This window comes from Ictalurus punctatus, chromosome 2 (assembly GCF_001660625.3).
Source record: "Ictalurus punctatus breed USDA103 chromosome 2, Coco_2.0, whole genome shotgun sequence".
Lineage (NCBI taxonomy): Eukaryota > Metazoa > Chordata > Actinopteri > Siluriformes > Ictaluridae > Ictalurus > Ictalurus punctatus.
The window spans coordinates 15053057-15071731 of record NC_030417.2 but is presented as its reverse complement, the minus strand read 5'-3'; the positions used below and the strand labels follow the sequence as shown (position 1 = coordinate 15071731).

Genomic DNA, 18675 nt, shown 5'->3' with positions numbered 1-18675 from the left:
TCAGCATTACTGTCCGAGCAGCACACACTCATCTTCATCTCTGTCAGGGAGTGAACACACACTCCCCTCTCAGCAACTGATGGCAGCACAGTTATATAGAAGTCCTTAAACACACACACAAAGCTGATACCTTCATCAATCTTCAACATTGGCTTTTGGATTTTGATTAATTATTTCAGCACTCTAGACAGATAGATAGAGTTATATCTTTTGAGCAATTGATATTGACTAAAAAGACTACTTTTTTAAGTACACACCATGAATGCAGCTAAATGGTCTACACTTATATAGTGCTTTTATCCAAAGCACTTTACACTGTGTCCCACTCACACACACACTCACACACACACTCACACACTCACTCACACACTCACTCACACACTCACTCACACACTCACACACTCACTCACACACTCACACACTCACTCACTCACTCACACACTCACTCACACACTCACTCACACACTCACTCACACACTCACACACTCACTCACACACTCACTCACTCACACACCCAATGCTAGCAGAGCTGCCATGCAAGGCGCTAACTTGCCATCATGAGCAACTTGGGGTTCAGTATCTTGCCCAAGGACACTTTGGCATGTGGAGTCATGTGGGCCAGGAATCGAACCACCAACCCTCCGATTAGTGGACAACCCACTCTACCATCTGAGCCACAGCCGCCCCAGCTAATATAAAAATCATACATACACAAATGGTGTATATTGTGTGCTTTTAATAGTTTAACACTAATTACTGAGTGGGTAATAACTGAGACTGTAGACACATATTGTGTACAGATTGTTTTTCTGTCTCCATGTTGATGGGTTTATTAATAGTGTGGGTGAGTGTGGAGCATATGTGCAATATCACTTTGATGAATACAATCCACCCACCTATACTTCTCAAAACAAGATTATTAATATTTTGTTAGTGCTGTGGTATGTACAGTACTAAATGTATGTATAGTATACTTTTAATAAGTTTGGTGGTGTGTGTGTGTGTGTGTGTGTGTGTGTGTGTGTGTGTGTGTGTGTGTGTGTGTGTGTGTGTGTGTGTGTGTGTGTGTGTGTGTGTGTGCACTCACATTTCAGAAAACAGCACAGCAGAGTTTCTTTTCCATCCCGGAGGCCATTTTATTCCATAAAGTGTGTGTGTGTGTGTGTGTGTGTGTAGGGTGTATCCGAACAGTACAGGAAGACTTCCATTTTCTCATGTAATTCTATTCAGTGATCTCATTAGTCAGAACACATGTATGGTCATTTTAGACCGGAGTTAACCAAAGTTGCCTCAGTCCATATTCAGGTGGATCAGAGGAAGACCGATCTGCTGCAATTAAATATTAAATATCCATTTTATGTAGGAAATGAGACAGAAAAGTTGATCCCAGATTTTTCACCCCCATTTTACATTGCTCTTACTTGACAGACTCTTAAACCCTTAACAGCTCTAAGCTTGGATTGCATAAAGAGTATGTCATACTCAAAACACGATCATACTGTATAAACTGGTACAACGGAGTAAATGTGCAGAGACTTTCTCAGTATTTCTAGTAAAAATGGATTGGTAAATTTGGACAGTGGCAGAAATAATTTAGCTAGCGAAGGTGTAGCATATAGTGACATAAAGGTGAAGAGATCTTTCTAGACCATGAGTGTGATCAAAATCGCGTACTGTGACAGTATCTACTGCATGGCCGTTGAAACAGTACGTACTAATCAGGGTGTATGTGTGTGTAGTATGAATACAATCCCGGACATACTACATCCGCCATGTTGGCAATGTCATGTGACCTTCGACGTCGTCATAAACACACAAATCTTAAAAGGGACCACTAGGTTAAAGCAACCGCACTAATGCCAAAATTCACATCAGCAAAAATAACTGAATTAGTAATTTAATGTGGGCGGGGTTAATAGGCTGAGGTAAATTCATTGCTGTTAGCTTGGCCGGTTAAGACATGATGGAGATCACAAACTCAGTGACAACTGTTTTCTTGTTTAAACCTTCAACAAGTTAACAGTTTATTAAGGTATTGTTAAACAAGCCCTGTTTAACCAATGTTCAATACTTAAAAAGGGCCGACATGCTGTCTTCCCCGATTTTTATTTATTTATTTTTATGAACTTGTCCACATCAGTCCCGTTGCATTATGGGATTTTTGACTTGCGTAGTGTCCATCGGTTGCACACTGCAAAATCTCAATGGAAGCAGTACTCCATCCAGGTATTTCTCGCTTACTCTTTCCCACCTAATGAGAATTTGGACTCTGGTGTACTGCTTTAAGCCCGCTGTGTAGTAGGGTAGTACACAACTTCAGATGCAGCCCATGTATTGTGTGGAGCATCTCAAATACAAGCACCACACTGTTAAAAAACAATGATGAAATAAGTTGAAATTACATTTGATATTTGTCTCATCTTGACTCAATTAATGCACTCATTTATGTGTAATTGTTATTGCCCCTACTGCTTTTAGCCAATAAGTCTATACAGGACTTATATCAGTAAAGAATGATGGAGGTGATGGTTCTGAAGAAAGTTCTTGGTAGTCGACTCAAGACTCTGGGATCACACACAGCTACTCGTTTTCCAGCATCGTGCGTCATTCCCTCAGACTCCCTCGAATCCTGTCAGCAAAAAAGCCACCAAATATCCAAAAGCAACGCTATCACATTACAGCATTAAGCATTTCTAAATATACCCTGTGTTTAAAGGCCAATGGCTTTCTGCACGTTCGCTGGCATATTTTATCAGCATCATGTAATAAGCATGCAGAACAGCCGCCCTGTGTGTCTTGAGGTCTGTAAAAAAGCAGAAAGCCAAAGTTCTCCTTTTACAATTGTGGCTTTATCCACTTTAACCCTTGTGGTCTAAAAAATAGATATAAAGTCCAACATGTCAGAGGCAAAAAAAAAACCTCAGTTAGCGTCACAGAGCTAGCATCTAGGTTAGAAATGGCAGAACATCCATCACACCAACTCCTACACCGTAATAGGTGTCTGCCAGAGCTAACTTCCTGGAGCTAATGGATTTTATGTTTTCTTTTTGCTAAGCTGGAGAAAGTAGCTTGTTGTTTCAGGCCTGATTTGTTCCCTACTTAGCAATATTGTGTCCCACTGGCCCAGACTGGTTTAGTGATTTCTGTCTACTCTTCATTGCAAACAATGCCCTATAAGCAGGGTGTACTCCTGATGCCAGGTATACTGTATGTGCAAGCACTCACCCGTCCATGGGGCCGTATAAAGGTCTTAGTTAATGTTAGCTAATTTAGCTAATGTTACAAACATAATTGAAAATTAACTGTGGGGAACTTTAGCATTCTCTACAGCAAACGTAGTGCAACATTGGTATTTTTGAACCAATTATTTGCCAAAATTTTACTTATGCTACCACGTAGTTATCAAGTTACCCTGTTATGCAAAACCAAAAATGGTATATACCTGACATCAAGCAAACAAAAACAAAACAAGGAAGGTGCTGCCCTTTTTTTTGCGTGGATGTACCTGTTACTGCCAATATTTTATATTACCAATATTTCCTGCACCACATTGGTCGATATATTAGTGGACTATATATATTAGTGCTCCTGATTCACCAGCATAGGGAATACAAAGCAGGGAAACATTTCAAACACGGCTCATTAGTAAAAAAAAAAAAAAAAAAAAAAAAAAACACAGGAAACTAAAATACTGGACACTTGCAAATCAAATTTGCAAGAAAAGTTCTTTTTTTTAAATAAAAAAAAACACCTTAAAAATGATCGCTTGTGTTAACTAGACACCGCAACCTTGACCAGGTTAACACAATTTCTGAAAATGAATGAATGAATGTTCATTAGAGAAATGGGTTATTTCATCCTGTGCAGAGCAGAAATATTAAGAAAGAATCCATACGTGTCTCTTTTCTTCTCTGTGGTTTTTTGGAAAATGCCAAAAATGTGAAACACTGTGCCTCAAGGCCGTAGTCTAGGATCTCTCACTTTTTCTCTTGAACAGGTAATGTGATAGACGCATGTCATTAGGGACAATGTTAGAGAAAAAGATCCAGAGGAACAAAGTATCTGTCTTTTACCCCCCCCCCCCCCCCCCCCCCCGTCTCTCTCTCCGTCTCTCTCTCTCTCTCTCTCTCTCTCTCTCTCTCTCTCTCTCTCTCTCTCTCTCCTAGGCTTATTTACTGTCCTTAACTACACTTTCCTTAACTGATGTTTGGAGAATATTATAAGCTCTGGAATTCTGCTACATAGAATTCCTTAAAAGCATTTGGAAGGCCTGGGGGTTTTCAGTCATTTTATTGCACTTACTATTTCATTTAAATCCCCAAATATTCTCTACTGGTGTTTTTGGTTCAGTACCGCTGACTTGTCTGTCTTTACACTCTGCATTTATGGTTTTTGATGTTTATAGGCCCAGTTTCTTATGATAATAATAATAATAATAATTTAAAAACATATTCCTCTTAACTGTTCAATAGTGTTCATATTAAAATAATGTTAAAATAAAATAAAATACATTCATGATTACATCTTAAATGCTTTTCTGTGCTTTGAATGTTGTTTTCTAAGAAGACGCCTATATTGCTCTGTCTGTGTGTGTGTGTGTGTGTGTGTGTGTGTGTGTGTGTGTGTGTGTGTGTGTGTGTGTGTGTGTGTGTGTGTGTGTGTGTGTGTGTGTGTGGCTAAGTAATTAGTCTTATTAGGAACCAGTCAACTGTTAAGAGCCATGTGTTCACTGATTACTGAACGAATGAATGAACAGATGAATTAATGAGTCTAATTAAACCGATTGTCTCTTGGTGCCTTTATGTGCTACAGAAATGAGAGTAAATGCAGGTTTTCAAACTGCAGTTGAATGTTTTTAAGTTGTAATTACAAGTCGGAGCCACATTTGATGCCCGAATTTCTTGGCAGAGGAAAGGATGATGTCAGTAATTTCTTTTTCTAAATGCAGCTTTAATAGTTACTGATTATGTAATAGGCATTGGCTTATGTCTGTAACCATTGGTTAACTTATTTGCATTTTTACAAGGGGTTGGGGGTAGTAAGATATTAAAATACATAGATGAGGCTAGCTATTTAACTGCTGTTAGTGATGAACCTGAATTCAAGGATGGCAAGTGGGACGAAGGGGCATGCAAGAAGCATCCGTCCATCCATCCATCCATCCATTTTCTGTACCGCTTTTTCCTACACAGGGTTGCGGGGAGCCTGGAGCACTATCCCAGGAAACTCGGGGCACAAGGCGGGGGACACCCTGGACAGGGTGCCAACATATCTGCAAGAATTATGTGCAGCTAAATCACATAACAGACCTAAAAAAGACAAGGAATAAAGGGGAACCCTCATAACTGTCCTCCTGGCTCTGTCCCTAGTCTGCATTAGTTTAGGCCTGTTTGAGCACTAATAATAATCATCTCAAAAAAGTTATACCACTCCAATATAAAGAACAGTTCTCTCAATCTCTTTTTTTAAAACTCTCTTACTAAACCAAACATCGGGTGCTTGTGCTGAGGCCCACAAGCTTCTGCTCGCATACAGATTCTGCTTCGGCAATGCTGTGGCCAACAGCAACATTAGCTCATTTTCCTGTACAGAGGACTACAATCTCCAGCTGTACAGTGTACTACAAGCTCCTGTACAAGAGACTATAATCTGCAGCATCTGGCCAGGGGACTACAAGTTCCTGCTTATATCCTGAAGACCACAAGCTCCTGCTCCTGTAAAGGAGACTATAAGCTTCTGCAGAGGTGACCTCAATCTCCAGAAGACTACAAGCTCCTACTCCTCTACAGAATACTAGAAGCTTCTGCTCCTTTCCTCAAGGCTACACACTCCTGCTCCTGTATAGGAGACTACAATCTCCAGCTTTGGTCTATGGGACTACAAGCTCCTGCTCCTGTCCAGACGACTACAAGGTCATGCTCTTCACAAGAAGATGACAAAGGCCTGCTCCTGTCCAGGGGACTACAAGCTCTTTTTACAGGAAATCTCAAGCTACTGTCCAGGAGACAACCCTTTGCTACTGTCCAAAACAGTACATGCTCCTGCCCAGGACACCACAAGCTTCTGCACCTCTTCAGAATACTACAAACACATGCTGCTGTCCATGGGACTACAAGCTAGATACATACAAGATAAATAGACAGATAGTAACTTCTTCACTTTTATTCTTTTCTTTATACTGCATGGTTTTCTCCTGTGTTGATTCGTGGCCCCATCTAATGGTGTATTCATGTTACTGCATTTATCCCATCATCTCTCTCTCTTTCTCTCTCTCTCTCTTTCTCTCTCTCTCTCTTTCTCTCTCTCTCTCTCTCTCTCTCTCTCTCTCTCTCTCTCTGTCACACACACACACTCTATCATTAATCAGTCATACACAGTGGTAACCTAATAGAAGCATTTTAGTTTTTTAAAAAAAAATTATTATTAATCTATAGCCATCTTTACAGTTTGTCAGTCATAGAGTGTTTCACAGTCTAACACAGAAGTTTTGCTATGATTTGTTACACCTCATTGATACTGGTAGATTGAGAACAGTCCATCAACCAATCATGTGGGTAGAAATTGACAAAAGGAGAGAGGACAAGCTATAAAAAAAAAAAACAGTGGATTTAAAAAGAAGAGCTATACTATCTACCTGCATTTGCTTTTATTACATTTATTCATGCATCTTCAGTAACCGCTTTATCCTAGTCAGGTTTGAGACCAATTCGGAGCATATCCCAAGAGCACTGGGTGTGAGACACGAATGCACCCTGAATGGGATGCCAGTCCATTGCAGGTGAATATGCACACACTCATTCATATCTAAGAACAATGCAGAGTCCCCAATGCACCTACCTGGGGTGGAGGAAACCATAAAGACATGGGAAGTACATACAGACAGTACCTCAGGCTTAGAATACCACCATGGAGCTGTAAGGCGACAACGCTAACTGTTAATGGCTTCAAAATACAACCTTCTCCAAATATCTGGATTTCTATTAGGGAAGACTGTTTTTTGATAAAAACAGAAAATTACAAAAATGAATGAGTTTTTGAACATTTTGAGAGTGAAAGAGACGAAAAAGCATCTGTCAGGAAACAGAAGTCAGTACTGCATATGTAAATGTGTGTGTGTGTTGGAGGATTCCAGGGGAAATTTAAAATTACGTATTAAACCCTAAACGTGTGCTATCCAAACACGGCTAATCAGATCGAGCTAATGTTTTAAGTACCAGGCTGATATTTTTGAAAGGGGCTCTTTAATACCAATAAAGAAGCTGTGTCCCATTCAGACATACAATAACAGTCCTGTTTTATGTTTCAGACAGTCTGTTGATATAACAAACTTCGAGTGAACTCGCTGTACTGCTTGTGGTCATGCTGAAATCGATGTCTGTGCTGTAAATCAATGCGCCAGTCGTTTCCTGCATGCTGGAAATGATATTTTTCCTCTTCTCTATGACTCCCTAGAGTTTATATTAACCTTTTTTTTGTTAGGTTAAAAATAACCATTCCCCTTGTTCTGAAGTGTTAGTGATGGAAAAAAAAAAAAAATCCAATGTAATAAAAAATACACCAATTTCTAACGCATAAGTAAAGTATGTAATAATTTGGTGAATTTTTATTTGATTAGTTACTCAATACATTTTAGAAGCCTTGATGCTACCAACTGTGTGTTTGTTTTGGGTGAGTTAGTTCAGTGGGTTATGGCTGTTGATGGTCTTGTTGTGGCGGTTCCTGGTTCTAGCCTAGGAGTTAAGTTTGGCATCATCTCTAATCATTGTTTAGAGGCCTAGATTGTTCCTGTAGAGGATAAACCTCCTGTAACACCACCAATGGTCTGGCTGTTAAGTTAGCTCAGTTGGTTAAAGCCTTTGTTGTTGTGACGATTTCTTGTTTGAGTGAAGGTGAACCCACTTTGAGTTATTAGTCACAGCAATAATCTATGAGTTTTCAACAGGAATAATCTATGAATATGAGAGGATAAACTACCTGTAACACCACCTACCTAGCTCAATGCATTAGATCCTTTGCTGGTATGGAGTCCTGGTTTGAATTCTGGTGCAAGTGAACCCATGTTATAGTTGTTTGAATCCCAATGGAGGTGAATCTGCCTAGAGTCGCTTATAGTCATTCCACTGGACTACGCTGTGACCATTCATCCAGCGTAATCTATTAATATGAAAGATTAGGTAGAAGATAAATACCATCTGCATCAACAGCAAGTTAGTGCAGAGGTTTAGTACCTTTGTTGGTGCTTTTGTAAAGGGTCCTGGTTTGAATCCAGGTGCAGTGTACCTGCCTTGAGCTGCTAGTTGCTTATAGTCATTCCACTGGAATATGCTGTGACTGGTGTGATCTATGAATATGACAGTATAGCTAGAGGATAAACACACTCTGCATCAACACCAAGTTAGCTCAGTGGGTTAGAACCTGTAATGGTGCACTTGTGACACCTCCACCTATAGAGAGAGGAATTATTTATAAACAAGCAAATAGCAACGCTTACAGAACCTGAGCCATGAATCACCTGCAGAGAGTGATACACACTATGCCACCAGAGCTGACAAGTATAGTGCTTTGTGTTTGTTTGTTTTTAGACAGATTAACCTCCAAGGACTTTCAGATACCTTTGGAGCACTTTTTAAGTGGTTTATCCTGCATTTGGGAGACCATTGGTTACAATGATTGCGCCTATAAAGTACAGACCCAAATGAGCCTGGAAATGCAAGCACTTTTCAGAAGTGTATCCTTCAGTATTATCCAAAAAATAGCCTGTGCAAGCTTTAAATCTTTAAAGCTTTAAATCAAGAATGAAAGAAAAACTATTAAACTGATGGTAGTACAGCGGTAATGTGCTGGTTCTGGGTGGTGAGAGTTTAGGCTCGAGTCTGATATAAGCAACAAATAAATATGCAAAGAGTTAAAGTATATGATATTAAAGCAGTATTTTATATATATATATATATGTATTATATATATATATATATATATATATATATATATATATATATATATATATATATATATATTGACTTACAAAAAAGTAATAGCAGACCTATCACAAAGATTTTTATTTCTGCGTAATGTGGATCATTTATCGCACAGTGTTACCGCATGACAACATACATCTTTCACTAAACACAAACACTATGATTGTTTTACAAAAGCAAGATCCAAACAATGCCAAAATGTTATTTAGAGTTTGCATCAATATGTAGATTAGCATTTATGAAGAACACATATTGTATATGGAGAGCGCTAAATAATATAGGCGTCAAAGATTCCATTGCACACGACCTAAACAACACTTTTAAAGATTTTAATTCGTTGTTCAGATGGTTGCTGATATTCTTACAAGTATTTTTTTATTTTGCATTTGGAATTTTCATTTCTGTATTTCCACAAGGCTTCGTAGAATTAAATGTGTACATTTCATACTTCTTCAGAAATCTTTTCATGATTTGCGATGATGTGTACGTGACAGATGGTGCTGGTTCTCCGCCTAGCTGCTCTCTTCGTGCCCCACCTCAATGTCTCATCTCAGAAATGCAGAAGACACAATTCTCTGATGTACATACTTCGCTATATATGCTATATACTTACTATAGTTACTATAGATATTATAGTTACTATAGATATACAAAGGCAAGGAAGAAGACAGTGACAGTGAAAGACACAGAGAGGAAAAGTAGACAGTAGTGAATAGTATTAGAATAGTAGTAGCACTACTACTACTACTAGTAGTAGTACACTGTAAAACCAGATAAGTTCATTTAACTCAAAAAATTTGACGAAACTAATTACCTCAAAATTTTTAAGTTGATAAATCAATTTCTTTAAGCCAAATACACTTAAATATAACAAGTTTCAGTTAAATTTTTGTTATATTTAAGTGCATTTGGCTTAAAGAAATAGATTTATCAGCTTAAAAAGTTTGAGGTAATCAGTTTCCTCAATTTTTTTGAGTTAAATGAACTTATCCGGATTTACAGTGTAGTGAGTAGCAGCAGTAGTAATAGTAGAAGTAGTAATTGTAGAATAGTGACAGCAGTAGTAGTGGTAGAAGTAGTAGTTTTAATATGATTAGCAGTAGTTGTAATAATAGTAATATAATAGTAGTAGCAGTAGTAATAGTAGTAGCAATATCTGTAGCAGCAGCAGTAGTAGTAATAGTACAAGTAGTAGTAATATGAGGAGCAGCAGTATTAATAATAGTAGTAGTAGTAATATGAGTAGCAGCAGCAGTTGTAATAGTAGTAGTAGTAGTAGGAGTAATATGAGTAGCAGCAGTAGTAGTAGTAGTAGTTGTTGTAATAATAATAAGGATGATAATAATAATATTCTACTCGTACTAATTCTGCTGCTACTCATGTCACGACTGCTATTACTACTACTATTACTTCTACCACTACTACTGCTACTACTATTCTACTATTAGTACTACTACTGCTAGAGTATGAGTAGCACCAGTAGCAGTAATAGTAATAGCACTTATGGAAATAGAAGAACTGTTTTAACGTTCCTCATCCACATTTTTATGCAACCAATCAGAAAATTACCCTGCGAAACTAACCTGGTTAATCTGGTCACCCCAACTGATGAGATAATAACTGTTTTAGTGTTGCATATATATTTGTCACAGCACTTGAGTAAATGGAACTATAGAGCAACAATGGAGCTAGTGTCATCAAAAAGATACTTGTCAAGTGCTGAGAAATGCTATCAGTGTCAGTAGTGCCTGCCTTTTGTGTTAAGTTTACCAGGACAAACACAGCCTCGGAATATTTCTGCATGAAGTTTAACATATAAGTGAAGGCTCTGTCGAATGTCAGCCCCCTACAGATGGCACCATATGCATCTGCGTACAGTATGTTCTCTACGCTGATATCTAACCATGTCTATCAATAAACAACCACTAAGTAAGAAAACAGCAAGCATGGAAAACCTTTCATGAATTCTTGAAAGAGTCCTTAACTAAAGTGGATTTGCAACCCAGTATTAAAAATGGTTTGAAAAATGTTTGGACACCCCTGCCTTAAGGGGTCTAGATTTACCTTTATTATTTATTTATTTTTTTGTAAATAATGTAGCTACAATGGTGCATAAGGAAACGATAGTGCCACATATAGCAGCAAGGCACAGCAGGATGAATATTCTTTATTTTTCTTTCTTTCTTTATTTGTTTATTTATTTTAATGACCACTAGATGGCAGTACTCACCTATGCTTTACCCATAACAGCACAAAGACAACCACACCGAAATTTCAGCATCAAGCCATTTTTTAAAAATAGTAATAATAATAAAAATAACTTGAACAGGTTATATTTGTATCATAGATGAAAACTGATACAACATTCGAATAAATAGTGGATCCTTAATCATACAGTACAAATGGTTTAGACTGGGTTTCGCTTAAATATTCACAAAGTTTAGGTTGACAAAGTTAATAGCGTGGTGAAAGAAATGCATAGGAGGTAAACTAACAAACAAATGAAATGATAGTAACTAATTAATGCTGATATTTTAATATTGATATAAGTTTGGTATATAACACCCTTCTATATATTGATACTTTACATACAATTAATATCTGCATTTAAATAAAGAAACTTTTTAATATCCATCTAAGTTCAAGTTTATTATACCTTTATTGTACTTTTGAGAAAAAAACGACTAAGTAGCCTATATAAACAAACAAACAAAGAAACAAAGAAACAAACAAACAAACAAAACATTGTTCATATTTTATGAGCAACATTTTGAAGTTTGTTTTATACACACAGTTGCTTTATATGTTATGCACACTGCATGTCCTAATAATTTATTATCACAGGGAATAACGGTACTCTTTACCTGCTAATTTGTTTGAATGGAGTTTGTGTTGACCAATCAGAGAGCCTAAATGAGGCGGGATCAGTCCCCCCTATCAAATGGGACGCGAGGTGGGCGGGGCTTCGCTGCGCTGGGGCTTTGTTCTCTGAAACAGGAGTGAAGTTTGAGCTCCGTTATTCTGCCGCACATTGCACTGGACTTACGAGCTCAACACGCGCTGGCCATAATACTACAAAACTTTCATTTCTCACAGCGGAGTTAAAGAGCAAGAGTGTGTTTTTGAAGGGACTTTTATACAGTTTGGAGAATTTTTTTTGTTGTTCTGTCAGAGTGCTGGAACTTTTTTATTCCCCTTTCTTTACAATGGAAACTTTTCCATCACTGGCATTATGAGCCGAGGAGAGAGACGGAGAAATCCAAGGGCTTTCCAGCACGGGCTCCCTCTGCAACTAAAGACATTTTAAATGTATAAGGAATTTTGCATTTATGTATGTTGCATTTAAGGATTTTTTTTTGCATTTATACCTGTTGCATTGCAGACCTTTTTGCACTGATGCCTGTTGCATATACATGCATTTTACGCAGAAGAACATCAGTTTTTCTCTCTGCAGGATCTGTTAGAAAGGATATTTGCATTGCTGCATGAGAAATACATGCAAAGCCAAACTTTGGATTTGAACTTTTCTGTTTTTCTTTGCGTTCTTTGTACTTGGAGTGGATGCATCTCTGTTTGAAAGAGTTGGACTGGCACTTTCAGCATGGAGCCTTCAGGTAGGAGTCTGTCGTTTCACCTGCTTTTGTTGATCTTATGGACTTTATGGCAACGGTCGTCATGCAGCCAAGTTCGCCATGAGTTCCACGTTTTGGAGGAGCAACCAATCGGCACTTATGTGGGCACTGTGGACCCAAAACCAGGATTTACCTACCGTTTTGGCGAGAGCCACAAGCTGTTCACCATCAATGGCACAAATGGCATCATACGTACATCCTCAGTGATCGACCGAGAGACCCTGCCGAGTGACATAATCAATGTCGTGGTGTTGTCCAGCCAGCCCACATACCCTACGGAGGTCCGAATTGTTGTTCTGGATGTGAACGACAATGCTCCAGCATTCCCAGATACGACCATTGCAGTTTCGTTCAGAGAGGATGCAGTTGGGGGCAGGCAGGTCATCCTGGACACTGCTACAGATGCAGACATTGGTGTCAATGGAGTGGATCACAACACATATCGGATCATTAGCGGCAATGAGAAGGGGACATTTCGCCTGGATGTTACTGTGAATCCCAGTGGAGAGGGTGCCTTTTTGCATTTAGTGACCACAGGTGGCTTGGATAGGGAGCTCACGTCCTTCTACCAGCTTCTTGTTGAGGTCCAAGACAAAGGAGAACCTAAAAAATATGGCTATCTCCAAGTAAATGTCACTGTTCAGGATGTCAATGACAACCCACCCATGTTTGACTTGGATCAGTATCAAACAAGTGTGTTTGAAGATGCACCTGTAGGGTCTAGTGTTTTGCAGGTTGCAGCCACAGATCAGGATGAAGGTGCTAATGCAGACATCAGGTACTTTTTAGATGAAGGAACTCCTTTCCAAATAGACCCGAAAGCAGGCATTATTATTATTAAAGAGGCTTTAGATTATGAGAGTAAAAAAGAATATTCCTTCACCATACATGCTACAGATAATGGAGTACCTTCACTTTCAGGAAGGACAGAAGCAACAATTAAACTACTTGACGTGAATGATAATGATCCTGTGGTTAAGTTTAGGTACTTCCCTACCACATCAAAATTCGCTTCTGTTGACGAAAACGCGCAAATCGGAACAGTAGTAGCATTATTGACTGTTTCCGATTCAGATTCTTCTACGGCTAATGGTAATATATCCGTTTCTATTCTTGGAGGGAATGAGCAGGGCCATTTTGAAGTGCACACTTCTCCCGTCCCCAACCTGAGCTTAATTAAAGTGGCCAGTGTGCTAGACAGAGAGCGGATATCCTCCTATAACCTTACAGTATCTGTGTCTGATAATGGAAAACCTGTGGCTCGATCCTCTTTTGCTAGCCTGGTCATATTTGTGAATGATATTAATGATCACCCACCCATATTCCAGAAAGCAGTCTATAGGGTTGATATTAGTGAGGATCTTCCCAAAGGCAGCTACATTAAAGGGGTCTCAGCCACTGATGGTGATTCTGGGCAGAACGCTAACTTGCGCTACTCGCTAGTGTCAGGAAACAGTTTGGGTTGGTTCATCATTAGTGAGAACAGCGGCTTGGTCACTAGTGCAGCCGTACTTGATAGGGAAACTGCATCTGAAATCATACTGAACATAAGTGCCAAAGACCAAGGCCTGCAGCCTAAGATATCATACACCACACTGATTGTGAACATCACGGATGTGAACGATCAAGTCCCAAAGTTCACACAAAACATGTATCATATATCACTGGTTGAGCATTCACCAGCTGGTAGTGAACTTCTACTACTCTCTGCCATAGATACTGATCTAGGTGCCAATGGCACAGTACAGTTCTCATTTGACCCAGAAACACCAGTTATTGTGCAGGAGCTATTCCGGCTAGATGCAGTAACAGGGAGGTTAAGCACTACTTCTGAGCTGGATAGAGAAGAACAGGGCTCCTATCTACTATATGTTAAAGCTACAGACGGAGGTTCTCCCCCTTTACACTCTACTGCGAAAGTCAACATCACATTAAAAGATATTAACGATAATAAGCCCGTGTTTTACCCCATGCAGTATTTTGCTAACATTAAAGAAAACGAGCCTCCTGGATCTTATGTCACGACCGTGTCAGCCTCTGATCCCGACCTGGGTCGAAATGGCACCGTCAGATATGCCATCACTGCCGGAGACACTTTCAAGTTTCACATCAACGGCAACACAGGCAAAATCACAACGTTAGTGCTTCTAGACAGGGAAGAGAAAACAACTTACCAGCTACAGGTTTCTGCCACAGACGGAGGGGATCTGCGCTCACATACACAAGGCATTGTAACCATCAACGTGATTGACACTCAGGATAACCCGCCTTCATTCAGCCAGAAGGAATACAGCTTTGTAATTTTTGAAAACATGGTCCATGGTACAGTGATAGGAACAGTGTTGGCCACTACAGTCGACTTAAACACTAATATTAGTTATTTGATAGCATCAGGAGACCAGAAAGGCCTTTTTTCAATTAATAGTGTAACAGGTCAGATAACAGCCACTGGATTGATTGACAGGGAGGAGCAGGCGTTTTATCAGCTGAAGGTGATTGCCAGAGGTGGAGATGTTACAGGAGATGCTTTAGTCAATATCACAGTAAAGGATCTGAATGACAATGCTCCTCATTTTCTCCATCCTGTGGAGCATGTAAGTGCGGTGGAGAACTGGAAGATTGGTCATCACATATTTCAGGCAAAAGCGTTTGATCCTGATGAAGGTCCTAATGGTATGATAGAGTACAGCCTCCAGCAAAACCCCAAAGGACTGTTTCATATACACGAGAAACATGGACTTATCACACTTATTAGCTCTCTAGAGGTCTCCACAAGCTCATATCAGGTTGAGGTTTTGGCCTCTGACCGTGGTGTTCCCCAGCGCACCTCCAGCCTCGTCTTAACTGTCAGTGTGTATGACGTCAATGATAATGCACCTGTATTTGACCAGCTCTCTTATGAAGTTATCATTTTGGAGGCGGAGCCAGTGAACAGTCGTTTCTTTAAGGTGGAAGCTACAGATAAAGACTCTGGAGTTAATGGGGAAATAGTGTATGACATTACTGGTGGGAACACTAATGATGTTTTTGGGATTTTCCCTGATGGACAATTGTACATTAAGGCAGAGCTTGACCGAGAAGTGCAGGACAGGTACAATCTGCTACTTGTGGCACGGGACAGAGCGGTAGAGCCACTTAGTGCTAGTGTTAATGTGACCATTATTCTGGATGATGTCAATGATAACCGGCCACTTTTCAACAGCACAAATTATGTGTTCCGCTTCAAGGAAGAGCAGCCACGGGGTTCACTGGTTGGACAAGTTTTCGCAGAGGATAAAGACTTTGGTCCGAACAGTGAGGTGAGGTACTCTTTTGAAACACCACAGTCAAACTTTGAGCTGAATGCCATCACTGGCGAATTGACTAGCACACTACAATTGGACAGGGAATCTCTGATGAGGCAGAGAGGTACGGCTGTTTTTACCTTCACGGTCATTTCATCTGATCAGGGCCTTCCCAAGCCACTCAAAGACCAGGCCAAAGTGCAAGTCTACATTCAGGACATCAATGACAATCCACCAAAGTTCATTAAGGACATCTACCAGGCCTCCATCTCAGAGTCGGCACAAAACATGACACAGCTACTGCGGGTGTCTGCTTCAGATGTGGATGAAAATAAAAATGGACTGGTGCGCTATCGCCTTTTGGAAGGCAATGAGGAAAACCAGTTCAGCATCGACAGCAGCTCTGGTCAAGTGACACTTGTGGGGAATTTGGACTATGAAACCACATCCTCTTACTCTCTTAAGATAATAGCTGAAGACTCTGGAGCAGTCCCACTGTCCTCTTCCTGCCTCCTGAGCATTAGCATTTTGGACGAGAATGATAACTCTCCATCTTTTCCAAAGTCCACCATTACAGTAGACGTTCTTGAGAACATGCGGATTGGAGAGCTAGTGGCATCCATCACAGCGACTGACTCAGATTCGGGCTCCAATGCTGACATAACATACAGCATCACAGCTAACAACAATCATGGCACTTTTAGTATTAGTCCCAGTACTGGTAGCATCTTCCTTGTCCGAAAGCTGGACTATGAAACTCAGTCCCTCTACAAACTGAACATCACTGCAAAGGACAATGGCAGGCCTCAAAGATCCTCCTCCATCCCTCTTATTATTCATGTGCGAGATTTCAATGACAACCCTCCTGTTTTTACTCCTGGTGATATTTTTAAGTCCATCCCTGAAAACCTTCCTCTGTCCACCTCCGTCATGGCAATCACAGCCCATGACACAGATGCAGATATTAATGGGCAGTTGGAGTACTCAATAGTCCAGCAAACACCGAGAGGAAACCACTTCCGCATCAATCCAACCTCTGGCGTCATCCTGACAAGCAGCGTGATTGATCGAGAGTTCTCAAATATGTTTGAGTTGACCATTAAAGCAACAGATCAGGCAGTCCCTGCTGAGTTCCGTCGTTTTGCACTGAAGAATGTCACAATCTGGGTCACAGACCAAAATGACAATGTCCCAAACTTCATCTCCCAGAACGCCCTAGTGGCTGAACCCAACATTGTAATTGGCTCGATCCTGACAACAGTTGTAGCTTACGATCCTGATGAGGGGGCAAATGGTGAGGTGGAGTACGAGCTGGTCAAAGGCGACTCAGATACTTTCATCATGGACAGGTACAGTGGTGACATCCGGCTGGCATCCCAGCTCGTCCCTTCAAAACTCATCTACAGTCTTATCGTTTCTGCCACCGACCATGGTACAGAGCGAAAAACATCCCGTACTGAATTAACTATCATTCTAATAGGCGCCGATGGGCCTGTTTTCTCTCAGCCCAAATACATAACAATTTTAAAGGAAGGTCAACCGCCTGGCACCAATGTCATCTCACTAGACGCGTCCAGCCCTCGTGGCTCTGGCACCAAAGTGGAGTATTTCATCGTGGCTGTCCGAAGTGGCGGGAAAGCCGTAGGAAGGCTTTTCACCGTGGGCCGTCACACGGGCATGATCCAGACAGCAATGGAGCTGGATAGGGAGCAAGGAGCTGATTTGTACCTTCTGGATGTCTACGCCATTGAGACAGAGACCAGCCAACCCCGAACTCAGAGAGCTGAGGTGAGTAATGGCTATTAGCTGTATTTGCATTATTTGCCTTACTTTCCTGGGAAAACTTAATTAGGTTAAACGTTTTTGGAAGTGTGTGCCTGTGATTCTGATGGTTCTTGCATATTATGCTAGAAAGGGTCCAAGAAAATGAGAATTCATGGCTGTGTTGTAACATATGCTGAAGTCATTGGCCTGGTTTAGGGGGATCAAGTTTTCTGATGGAAAAACTGGCAGCCACACTCTTCAAGTTAAAACACACACACACTTTTGTATATTTGTTAATTAAATCCCTGCTTTATGTATTTTTGAGAGAGATCTGGGTTGTGTTAGATGTAAATAACCTTGCACTTGAGCAAGTCATAGTTGTTGTAATTGGGATTTTGTGTTTTGGCAGGCTATCCTTATTGTTCCAGGCAAAAAAAAAATACTCAGGCTATAACTGGCTCACAGAGGCGATTGCTGGGTTTTGTCTTAGAGAGGGAAGTGTGTGTGTATCCTGTGTTTTGTCGAGTTCCTGCCCAAACCATCTTATCAGCTGCCATGAATTCCACAAATCAAGACGTCAGACAACTTTACTGATTATTCTCATAACTGATTACTCATATTAATCGTGTGCAAACTGGGGGAGTTGGATGGTAGGGAATCACATTTTTCTCAGTTTTGTTTGTAGTCCAGAAAAAAATGGGGGGAGGGGGTGAGTGGTGGGGGGTTCATATGAAAGATGGAGAAAGCAGCAAGCAGCGAGGAGTGTTTCAGCTCCTTTCTGATACCTGTCTCCAACCGAGCAAGGGGTAATTAAGCTGGATTTTAGTTTTTTGGGGAAGATTTAAAGCCGGGTGGTCCTGCTTTTGTGCCACCGGCTTTGACTCAGAGGGCAATAAATGACCGTTAAATTCAGATGACCCTTTAAGTCTTGCTGAATAGAATTTTTTCTCTCCAGAGAAAAGGAGTGAGACTGAAAAGGAAAACATTTGAAGCTGAAACCATGTAGTACTACTATGCTGT

The 18675-nt window shown here is 40.3% G+C and overlaps 1 protein-coding gene across 1 annotated transcript in view; it reads left to right on the top strand.

The window, feature by feature from the left end:
• The first annotated feature begins 11966 nt into the window (after positions 1 to 11966).
• The window catches only part of LOC108256470 (protocadherin Fat 4), a 107798-nt gene continuing 101089 nt past the window's right edge, over positions 11967 to 18675 (top strand). The window contains exon 1 of the mRNA XM_053688190.1: positions 11967 to 17679. Coding sequence (XP_053544165.1) covers positions 12577 to 17679 — 5103 coding nt within the window. The 5' untranslated portion in view covers positions 11967 to 12576. The remainder of the gene's footprint in view (positions 17680 to 18675) is intronic.